Source organism: Egretta garzetta, unplaced genomic scaffold (assembly GCF_000687185.1).
Source record: "Egretta garzetta isolate BGI_Z169 unplaced genomic scaffold, ASM68718v1 scaffold31, whole genome shotgun sequence".
Taxonomy (NCBI): Eukaryota; Metazoa; Chordata; class Aves; order Pelecaniformes; family Ardeidae; genus Egretta; species Egretta garzetta.
Genome location: NW_009258663.1, coordinates 118,256 through 130,158, shown reverse-complemented (window position 1 = coordinate 130,158; position 11,903 = coordinate 118,256). Strand labels below are relative to the sequence as shown.

The 11,903-nt window shown below is 39.1% G+C and overlaps 1 protein-coding gene across 1 annotated transcript; it reads right to left on the bottom strand.

Annotated features, from left to right (window-relative positions):
• Window positions 1–2,776: 2,776 nt before the first annotated feature.
• DNAJB4 (DnaJ heat shock protein family (Hsp40) member B4) lies at window positions 2,777–11,382 on the bottom strand. Its single transcript, XM_009648427.2, has 4 exons — window positions 11,272–11,382; window positions 10,835–11,120; window positions 7,451–8,025; window positions 2,777–5,847 (listed from the first exon to the last, which is right to left on the bottom strand). The coding sequence occupies exons 2-4, from the start codon at window positions 11,043–11,045 to the stop codon at window positions 5,614–5,616; spliced, it is 1,020 nt and encodes a 339-aa protein (XP_009646722.1). The 5' UTR covers window positions 11,046–11,120; window positions 11,272–11,382; the 3' UTR covers window positions 2,777–5,613.
• Between the last annotated feature and the right edge of the window lie 521 nt (window positions 11,383–11,903).

Here is an 11,903-nt window from a genome sequence, read left to right as displayed (position 1 = left end):
TTCCCTTCCATTGCGCCCTCCCCTCTTTCCATCTGATAACTACAGATACCATTCCATCATGCACATCATTCTCTCAAATGAATTACTACCGAATAATCTTGTCATCAAGCGTGCAAGTGCCTAAAGGAGTGGAATAGCACAGTCTCTCATGGCAGGACGCTTTCATTACAATTAACCAGCCTAGCACTTTTTAGTATCAGTCAGTTCTCCATGAACAGAGCAAAGCCCATACAAAGGCTACAGATTTCACTCCTTTAGCTCAGTAGTACCCCAGATACACAGTTGCTAGAATCCCATTTTAAGACTGCATCATCACATTAGTGTGACCAAGTCACTGGCAAAAGCATCTTAAGGGCTTAAAGAGTTGGGGGGGTTTCTAGCACTGAAATATTTTGAAAGACTCAAGGGTTATATAGGCCAAGAGTAAAAAAAGATGTAAATATGTCTAAGATCACACAGCCTTAACTAAAGGCCAAGGAAAATAAGGTTTGGAAACCCCTATCATTTTCCTCTCTCCACAAAAGCTAAATGCCAGCCAGTTGCACCCAGTATGTCTCAGAGAAACCCCGTACTAACACAAAAATGTGACTCATTAATATGGAAACTTGATTTTATGCAAGCATAGGGGTAGTGGCACTTACCAAGAAGCAGAACTGATTCTTGGTCAAATACAACTCCCTTTCCAGGTTGCTGATTTCTTTTGGAACAGGCCCTCCAAAAAAAATAATCCACTACTGATAGCAGATTATCCCGCCAAGACAATGGTCTCCTCCAGTCTCTAAGCAAATCTATGCAAGGTCAAGAATCTGATACCTGTGCACAGCTCAGTCAAGGTCTTTAAAACCAAGCCAGCTATAGACCTTTTCTTCACCCATGCTTTGGCTCTTTACCACTGAAGGTACAACCGGTCCAACAGCTTGGTTCATTTACCGCACTGTGTATCAATCTGATGGATGCCTCCTCCCTATGCTTGGATTTTTGAGAATCAGACATGGATACTGTTTTGAGCATTTACTAAAAATAGCAGAACTATCACATCTGAGAATTGGCACACTGATAATCTCCTTTGACTGATCATCATAATACATATTGCTCATCTTCAGCACTGTTTGTGAGGTTTAGACTGGAGGTCATATTGAAAATAGGGTTGAATACTAGAAGAGGACGTACAAATGAAGAAAAAGTTTCCACCCTATGAAAGGCAAATGGAAGTGAGTACACACAAAGCTACAAGATGAAGGTGGTAAAAACAACATTGGAGACCCAAGCACAGCTAGAGAGTCTGTTAATTCCATAACAAAGCAAACAGGTTGGGACTCAAAACTAACCCAAACCCACATCTGTTGAACACACCACAAACAGGCTTCAACAAGTTTTAAGCATAGATAATACAAAAAAAGGCTCAGTGGAAGAGTGGAATACTGATATCCTCATGACATCAGAAAGACTGCTCTGGAGCAATCCCAGAGTACCACTGCATGGCAGAAAAGAGAAACGATTGTAATGTAGCTTGCTCTACTCTTCCAACAGCTTGAGGTTGTGGAGATTAAAAAAGGTTCTTTAGAAGTACAGGTTTTCATACACTTGTTGAATGAACTCCTGCAAAGTAACCAAATAACTTTGACTATCTATGGCACACCTAAGCAACCTTCAGGAGATCAAAATATCCTTCTTGTCCCAACTTCATGAATGTCCATTTTATTTCCATCTATTTTAGTAGTTAGAGATACAGTAGGTGACTGAGTATTTGCCTCCTTCTCCCAAGTGGCCTTTATTAAATAATCAAATGGGTTTTAAAACAGCTTTTAAGCACATTTTTTGATTAGAAAAATATTAATTTTTGTGAATCCTGGATTAGATAGATATTAATGCTTTCATATTTTGAAGTAATTCCACATACTATTTTCTGAAACATACTTTGTTACCTCTCCATAAAAAAAAAGAAATACAAGCATTTCATATCAGTCCTATAGTTCTGTATTTTAAGCATGAAAACAGTTGGAAAAGTTTAGTTTGCTATACATATATATACCTCTAAATACACAAGATACTGCAATTCCTCAATTTAACACTACTCTTCTTACTTGAAGATGATTACAAAAAATACTCCTAGTTGCTGTAACTTTTTTTTTTTTACAAGTTGGACTATGGTTACAAGATCCTGAATTACAAAATGCTCAATTCCATTAGCTTTTAAACTGACAAACAGGTATTTTAGGATGATATGCTTTTAAAGTCGCATAGCTTATAGCATCTGCCATCATAACAAAAGATAAGAGAAAGTTAAAAACCAACTTTACACTTTTTACTTAAAAACCACATAAGAAATGCAATATGGAACATACTGAAATGGGAATTTTTTGAACAAACAATATATAGTGTTAACAATATGCATAAGCACTAAGCAGCAATTTTTCTCCCTTTGTGATACTGCTCCAGCAATTATTTAGTTCCTTGTAGATTTAGGACAACTACCTGACACTTTATGAAGAGATCTGAAGCTGAAAAACTGACTCAACAGTATCTCCCAGAAATTCTTTGAGTAACAGAAATGGGATTCTTCTTGTGCTCATTAAAAAGTTATTGTAAATTAAATCCCAACTTCCATATGATTTACTTTCCTGCAGGAAGTCACGTATATGAAGGTAACACTGCTACTTCTTAAGCTACCTAACAGAGCAGGTAACTACTACATTTCCACAGGCAAAAGGCTGACAGCAGATCTTACATATTTTCTTATGAAGAAAAAAAAAACCAAACCCAAAAGCTTTGAAAGTGTTGTTAAAGCACTGTATTATGGTTTTAAACTCGAGTGATAAAGCACGCCTGCAAGGCATTTCTTTCACCAAAATCTTGCCACAATCAAGGGAACCAGCCCTATTACTGTATTATAAAACTAGACTATTACAGAGGGCTCTCCATTTCCCTATGCACCTTTTAACTCTAACGACAAGTAATTCATATTTGTACTCAAATAGACTCAATTCAAGCATGTGAAAGTTTATGGGCAACCCCCATCCCACTTTGTGTCTTAAGCAAACTTTCCTTTAGCTAGGACCTGGGCTTGCCTTCTTCATGGGAGTAAATTTCAGCCTTCGAAAATAATGAATACTTGAGATCAGCACGATCTTTAAATACCTGCACTAGCCAATTGCTTTTAGTGTTCTTTGTGCATCCTTCCACTCAAGCATAGACCTACTCTAGGGATTCAAGCTGTCACATCAGTACCACCCATCTTTGGGCTAAGCCTCACTTGCAGAACATGGCCCATAGCACTGCCTGGTGAAAAGTGCGAAGTCCAAGTTCACAGAATCATTTAGGTTGGAAGGAACCTCTTGGGATCATGCAGTCCCAACACCCCTGCTCAGGTATGGTCAGCTAGAGCAGGCTGCCCAAGACCATGTCCAGCCAGGTTTTGAGTATCTCCAGAAATGGCAGCTCCTCAACCTCTCTGGGCAACCTGTTCCTGTGTTTGACCACCCTCACCGCAAAAAAGTATTTCCTTACATTCAGATGGAATTCCCTGCATTTTACCTTGTGTCCTCTGCCTCTTAGTCCTGTCACTGAGAAGAGCCTGGCTCCCCCACCTTCATTCCCTCCCATCAGGTATTTACACACAGTGGCAAGATCCCCCCAAGCCTTTTCTTTCCCAGGCTGAAGATCTCCAGCTTTCCTCTTCTCACACATGGCCTGTTGTAAACCTGCTCCAGTAAGTTTTTCATCTTTCTTGTACTGGGGAGCGCAGAACTGGGCACAGTACTCCAGACACATCCTCATCAGTGCTTAGAGTAGAGAGGAAGGATCACCCCTCTCAGCCTGCTAGCAAACCTTTGGCCTTTGTTGCCACAAGGGTGCATCACTGGCTCACGGTCAGTTTGTTGTCCACCAGTACTCCAAGGTCTTTCTCGAAAAGTTGCTTTCCAGCCAGTCAGCTCCCAAGGTGTACTAGTGCCTCAACTTGTTCCTCAGGGAGCAAGCCTTTGCATTCCCCCTTGTTGAACTTCGTAAGAATCCTCTGCCCAGTCCTCCAGCTTGCTGAAGTCCCTTTGAAAGGCAGAACATCATCTGGTGTTACCAGCCACTCCTCCCAGTTTTATATGATTTGCAAATTTGCTGAGGATGCACTCCATCTGATAATCCTAGTCATTAATGAAGATGTTGAATAGTATTGGCTCCAGTATTGGGCTACAGGGTACACCACTACTGACTTGCCTTCAACTGGACTTTGTGCCGCTGGTTACACCCTCCTGTGCCCACTCATTTGGCCAGTTTTTAATCTACCTCACTTTCCACTTATCTAACCTGTACTTTGTCAGTCTGTCTACTAAAGTCAAAGTAAACAACATGGCCTGGTCTCCTGTCACCCACAAAACTAGTCACCTCACTGTAGAAGGCAATGAGCTTGGCCAAGCACAATTTCCCCTTTGTAAATCTATGCAGACTACTCCTGATCACCTTCTTGTCCTTCATGAGTTTGGAAATGCCTTCCAGGAGGATTTTCCATTACCTTCACAAGGACTGAGGCGAAGCCAACTGTCCTGTATCTCCCCAAACCTTCCTTCTTGTTTTTCTTGAAGATAGGAGTGATATTTGCTCTTTAACAATCTAATCGAACATCTCTCAGTCCCCACAATCTTCAAAGATAATTAAGAGTGTCCTTGCAGCAGCATTAGCCAGCTCCCTCAACACTTAGGGGTGCAACCGGTCAGGTTCATGGACTTCCAGTTTAAGTGCACCCTAATCTGGTCCTCCACCACTGAGAATTCAGACTTCCCCTCTGATCTCAGGGGCCTGGAATTCCTGAAGGCTTGTTTTACTGGTAGAGACTGATGCAAAGAAGGCACTAAGTACCTCAGCCATGTCATTTGTCACCAGCTTCCCTGCCCCATTTGACAGCAGGCCCACCATTTGCTGTTTATGTACTTGTAGAATCCCTTCCCGCTGTTCTGCCTGAAGGCTGAGGAACTACCCCACAGAAAATGGCTGCTCTTGCTCCTCAAGCCACAGTGCCCTTCACTAGACTCACAGTACAGTCCTCACACATTCTGGGGCAATAAACAAAATGCTTTCATTTCACTGGAGGGCTGTTCAGGAGTCCAAGCTGATTTTCCCAGCCTATGCTTTGTGCAGTGGAAGGCAACATACCAAAATGGTATCTTTCATGTTTTGCTCTTTAAAATATTTATATGTTTGTGTATTTCTACTACTATCTCCGATTCCTGTATAAATGGGTAATGTTATAGATAGGGTAGGGATATAAGAAATAAAGTACCTGGAGGCTCAAGTACTGTATCAGAAATATGTGCTAACTTGGTAAAAACCTACTACATTTTACATGAGGCAAAATAATGAATAGACTTTTCTGGTTAGGAAGATGTAAAATAAAATGAGTGATTTTCCCTGTAAATCTTACTGCAGAAGTCACCTGTATGACTTGTATTTAACCCTTTTCTTCTCATGCAGCATTACAGAATTCCCCACCCACCCATCCCAAAAAACCAAAAAAACAAATATTCCACTAGTTGTTACAGATTGCACTTTTAAAGCATAGACTTGCCAGTCTTCTGCATTTCCAGTGTCCTATTTAAACAGTTGGGATACACAGTCTTCGTTTTATGAAACTGGAAGATTTCGCCTAAGTACTTCTTTTGATGCTGGAGAAATGTTATCTGGGAAAATTACTTCAAACTCTATAATTAAGTCTCCACGTTGGTCAGGATTTTTGGGAAACGGCAAACCATATCCTATAATTCTTCTTCTCATCCCAGGCTTTACAACTTCGTTTACTGTCATAGGTATGGCTCTTCCTTCTATCGTTGGCACGTGCATAGAGCTGCCACACAAAGCCTAAAGAAAGATTGTATCATGAGAAAAAGAAATTGGTCAGAACCTGCAACTGAATTTGGATTATATAAAAAAAAACTAGCATTCTAAACAGTATTTCCACTGTACAATACTGAGATGTCAAAATTCAAATACAGTGTTTGTCTCTTAAAAAGGAAAGGCTTGGATTTGTCATTGAGTATCAAGGAATTTACCAGTCTTACACAATAGCCACTGGAGGGTAATTGAGCTTATATATCCTTCAAAGAATTTATCAAATAGTAAGGTAGTTAAGCCCACAGTGAACTCTTCACTCATACTTCTCTAGAGATGTCCAGCTTCTCAGTTTCCACTGGTAATTTAGAGTCCTCTTCCATTTTTTGTTTACACTGCACAGGGGGTTTACCCTAATACACTATCAACCTATATTCTATCAAATTGCAGAACACTTAAGTGTCTATAAGCAGAAGCATATCAAATTTCACAGCTGTCTTAGGTGAGCATTTGTGATGCTCAAAGGAAAGCAAACTATTTTGGTGCACCAAAATTAAAACATCACAGACCTTCTCCTGCTTTATCCAATAGTTTGTTTTCATTACTAGGATCTCTGATAATAACATTTTGATTCCTCCAACTTCACCTGATTCAGCACACTTAGTCTATACTGATAATGTCCAATTTACATAACAATGCAATGAGCTTTTATCTATGAAGGAACTATATTACTCACATCAACATTAAATATTGTCTTTTCTCCTTCCCTCATCCTATTTTAGGTATTTCATCTCACTTCAGATGTATTTTTAGTTAAGAATCTTTTAAGAAGGGAGCTCATAATGTACACAAAGAGCTTATAATGCAAGCAAGAATTCCTTTCTCCATCTAATGTTAATTAAGAAGAAAAAACATCACACACTCAGCTACATTATCTTTTAAATGATGACGATGTCAAGGCTTCAAAAATCCTTAAGGACTCTGCTCTGTAGTCTTTCCGATTTTTCCTTTTGAAAGCCAATGTGTTTTGACTTGTAATGGAATTTTAAAAAGCTATACCATTGTTGTTGTTATATATAGCTCCTATAACACCTGTTCACAATAATTTATCCTCATGAAATCAATCTCTATGTGCTTTGAAATCACACTGAAATAACTTATGACATAAAAAGGCAGAATTTGTGGGCAGTGAAGATATTTAAGACATTTATACTTTGTTCTACAGAAGTAGCAACTACATTACAACAGTAAGGAGCATACTACATTGGATGTATTTGTTAATTTTATTTGTGTTCATTACTTCAGCCTAATATATATATTTTGCTATAAAGGTAGAGTATGAAGATTTAAGACATATCAACCTTCCACTTTACCTTTCCACCCTCATTCTCTTCCATCTCTATAGTAAATAGCTTGAAATAATACTTCATTTTTATGAAAACAGCTATTGCTTCCACTATAAATAACTGTGCTCTGCAGTCACATGTTGACTTTACATGAGGGAAACTGTTAAAAAAAAAAACCCAACCCAAAACTTTACTGCTGCTGTCCAGCTTGTGCAGTGTAGCCATTCTATCGTATTGTAACATATGTTTAAAGGTTTAAACAGAGTTCTACCAAAAGCGAAACTTACCTCCCTTAAGCTGATCTTAACAGGATAGATAATATTTGATCCATCTCTCTTGAAGTAAGAGTGAGGTTTATCTTTAATGATAAAAACAATATCAGCTGGAATTGTGTTGGGTGTTTCATCTCCTTCTTTCGGAAAAGTAATTTTGGTGCCTTCTTTCCATCCTCTCTTTATCTCAATAGTAAGAATTTTGTCCTCTGTTCGGACACTTCTACCATCTGGGTTAAGCCTTTTACGTGAAATCCTCATCCTTTTTGTGCAGCCGTGATAGATCTCTTCCAATGACACTTTAAGTTCATGGATTACAGGGGGATCTTGTTTACGACGTAATTGGCTACCAACTGTATTCCTTTCCCTTGGAAAACCATTCATACTAAAACTAGTGAAGGATCCAAATGGATCACCATCCACCTCCATGTCTTCAGTGTCTCTGCCACCAGGCATCCTCCTTCCAAAGAAGATCTCAAAAGGATTTGCGCCACCAAAGAAAGCTGCAAATGTAGCATGTGGGTCACCGTGGAAGGAGTACCGGAAGGTACCACCCTGTCCATCAGATCCTCCAGCTCCTCCTTTCAGACCTAAATAAGACAAATAAGCAAAGTTATAAACAAACTGAGTATTAGTATAAGCTTTCCTATTGTGGGGTGTAATGATATCAGAACTGATGAGTTCAAAGGCCTTTGCAGTAGAGTGAAAGGTCTCATTTCCGATAAGGACTCATCAGACTATGCTGTATCAACTAGAAATTCAATAGCTTGAACAGCAACAAAGTTTCTGAAGCTCTACAGTGACTTCTACTTCAGAAGAACAGGTATTCTGACACTGCCAATTTTATTTCATATTATTAAAGCCAGTTATTCAAAGAATTAGCATCTTCAAACAGAAGACAGGTCTGCTTGACTTGATCTTTGCTTGTCTGCAAGTCTGTTGGGAATTGCATCCCTCTTCAAGACCACTTCTGGGAAAAATCACGCAGTATCATACGCAATGTTTTCCACAGCCTCCATAGCTCAGCTTTAACCCAGTGTTAATTAGATTTACCTCTGTCTTCCTCCAATTCAGTTTGAATAAAAGGTAACATGCCAATAGTCAAGCAGCCATATGCTTCCCTTACTGTTTAATTTAGGATCCCAAACTTACCACAGCTTGTGTTCCTATGATATAAAAATAGGTAAGATACCTGGGAAGTCTTTTTAATGCAGTCACAATAAAAATAGCATGAAAGTTCCCAAGACCCATTTGGGTACAAAAAATGTTGTATATACTGTCACCATCTCTGTGCAAAAAAATCAGAATCTTCTCAAATAGCTTTGTTCTTTCTCTTCTATCTTCCACAAGGAGAGATCTACATCTCATTTCTTCCTGATAAGACTTCTCTTACAATTCTCAGCAGAAAGTCCCTTGTACTTCCTGCTCTCCCATTCCAAACCCAGCTAAAATAAATTTTCTTAAATGCCTCTCTCCAAATAGACTTCTATTTGTAAACTTACGATGTTTGGTTATTTTATTTTTTTCAATCTTACAGCAACTCGGCACTACAGCTGCTATACTACTTCCATAGCCATAAAAATGTGAAGGTTTACATTAATGAAGCATGCATTCCTTAAATTTGAAAGAGGGATTTGGGGTTTTCTTCTTTTTTTGGCTGTTTTAGACCTTCTATGCATAAGCTTGATACTGGTTATCAACAGTAACCAAGTAAAAATGTTAGAATGAGAGTGCTTTCTCCATCTCAATACCAGACTGTATTACAAGCAGTAGCAACACATGTAGTACATCCTTCTGTCACCATAGTGTTCATGTCAAGCAAGCAGATCAGTGGATTCAATCTGTGACAGTAGAAGGACACCTCCTGGAATAGCTAGCCAAAAGTTACTGAAGGTACATCAAGTTCCTGGCTGTAAAAACACTGATGTTTCCTCCTTCCTCCCACTGCACCCCCTGCCTTTCCCTCACAAATTACTAATTACACTCTCAGATGCAACTGAAGAGCTTAGAGAGCAACTGAGGCATAATAAGGTATTTCCAGGTTCATCATTCTAAAAATTCAAACTTTGAGTTAATATTATGCCCCAAATAAATACAAATCTATGTTTGAACTTCTGTCTTCCAAGTATGCAATACTAGGATGCCAAAGGCTGCATTGCTTTATATGCTTTACTTCAAGCTCTTTGGTAAAAGTGACTAAAATGGTATTTTGGGAAAGTAGTTAGGATGAGCTACTGCACAGGAATCTAAAATGCAAATGAATCCACAGAGTAAATAGGTTTATAATGATACACAGAAAGGAGGCAGGAGGTGAGAAGGAAGAAATGCAAGAAGGCGAAAGACCCAAGAGGCAACAAAGGGCATCCACATAAACACTTTTTTGCTAGAATGTTTCGGTAACAGCACTAAAGCTTTTAACATACACTCACGGAACAAAAGACCAAAAAACCTGCATCCTCTGTAGAAGCTGAACGTCTTCTACATGAATTTAAGGATGCTAACAATTATTTTAAGTCCTACAGATGACAGAGAACCAAATTTTATTATGCTTTCATAAGAACCCACAATTTTCCCCATAGTACTGCTATTTAAGTGTCCTCCTTTATATTACTAAAAACATGGCCCCGGGTGAATGGCAATGAGAGAGTGGACCTACTTGTCACAACCAAAGTAATTCTTCATGTGGAATTTCTGATACCATACATTTAAGGGGAGGGATGTTAATGACTTCCTCTGTTGCTCAATCATAAGACTTAAAAGTCATGTTGGTCAAAAATAAAAGTCATCCTCTCCAGATAACCATTTTAGGATAAATATGACATTTCTGAGGCCTCATTCTCTTGGCATGTTATCACTGTTTACAATTAAAGCTAAAAAATTGTTCTGGTATTTCATGACATCAGCCAAATTCTTTCCTCTCCAGGCAAGAAGCCAAGGACAACTACGGACTGGACACCTGGGCATCTGCTCAGGACTGCCCTGCCTAGATCAAGCAGACTGCCCTTTAGCAAAAATTTAAGAGAAGAATAAATTTCTTTTCAAATGCACCTCAAAAAGTGCTATGGCAAGGGAAGGCAGCAGTAAGAGAACCCAGAGAGCTATTTATGGGTCATACAAACTTTTTCAACTCAGTAACTTTTTGCCTGTCAAATATTTGGGAATTTAAAGAAAAAAAATAAAAACCAACAGAAAAACACATAAAAATAAGAAATTAAAACTCAATCAGCACTAACCCTGCAATACGCTTAACATTAAAAAAGCTGAGTCAAACTTCCAAGCAGTACAAATACATTGCCTAAAAATCAACACAAACCATGTTTTCATGCATCTTGTATGTTTATTTTGCTTAACTCAACATAACGAAAGTGACCGATCAGAGTATAACAGAGTAATACATACCTTCCTCCCCAAACTGATCATAAATGTCTCTCTTTTTGGGATCACTCAGCACTTCGTAAGCTTCTGCAACCTCTTTGAATTTTTCCTCTGCGTGGGGAGATTTGTTCTTATCCGGATGCCATTTAAGCGCTTGTTTTCTGTAAGACTTTTTGATATCCTCTTCAGAAGCCCCTTTTTCAATTCCGAGGATAGAGTAATAATCTTTCCCCATCCCGAGTGCTGGAGGAATTCAGATTTTCCTTGCTATAAATAAAGCAGTGTCCAGTGTCTCAGCAACGCAGAGATGCTAGAGAAGGAAAAACAAAAATCAAACTGGGAATTGAAACAAGCAGAACTGTTACAAATCAACAAACTCTCTGATACGTTAGAGAAACACTAGACAGCTTCTCCGTATTTCATTCCTTCCCCGCTGCTCATTTATAAATAATTATACACACCGGACAAGACACAGCTCTCTTTAGAGCCCTCCCACCTACAGTACGTGTCTCCGCTCTTTCTAGAACGACAAATAATGCAGGACGTCACTTCCCCGACTGCCCCGGCTGAACAGACTGCACAGCTTTCATTCTCCCTCGCATGCACGCATGCGCGCACACACACGGAGAAAATGCTGAACTTCCATTTCTTCCCTTCTCAAGCAACTAGAAAGTTTAAAGGTTTAATAGTGTGAAGCCTTTCACCACCAGGGCTGAATCCAATCAGCTCTAAAGACGTAACTGCCCCAGGAGAAATGCAGCAGCCCATATAAAGTAATTATAGCATTTTACTTCACAGTTTCTATAGAGACAGCTGTACATATAACTGTTTTCCAAATATATCAACAGGGATTTGTACCCTTTCCAGCAAAGACTACAAAGTATTTTAGACCCAAGTTAACTACAAAGCTTCAGAAAGCATAACTTCATTTCTTCAAAAATAAAATTAAGCCACCTTCAACCACAGCTGACTGCAGCCATGTACTATTAAGCAGTAAGAAACAGAATGTGAGCAAAAAATACCGCTCAGTTTACCACAACTCAAGCCACTCAAAGCAGATAAAAACTGATACCCCCCTGCCCTGGCCTCCTTC

Excerpts from the sequence above, each read along its gene's own strand:
- DNAJB4 (XM_009648427.2), bottom strand. The coding sequence starts at position 11,045 with ATGGGGAAAGATTATTACTCTATCCTCGGAATTGAAAAAGGGGCTTCT. Across the intron at positions 8,026-10,834 it reads TGATCAGTTTGGGGAGGAAG|GTCTGAAAGGAGGAGCTGGA; the intron begins GTATGTATTACT and ends TGTCTTATTTAG. Across the intron at positions 5,848-7,450 it reads TTAAGATCAGCTTAAGGGAG|GCTTTGTGTGGCAGCTCTAT; the intron begins GTAAGTTTCGCT and ends ATCTTTCTTTAG.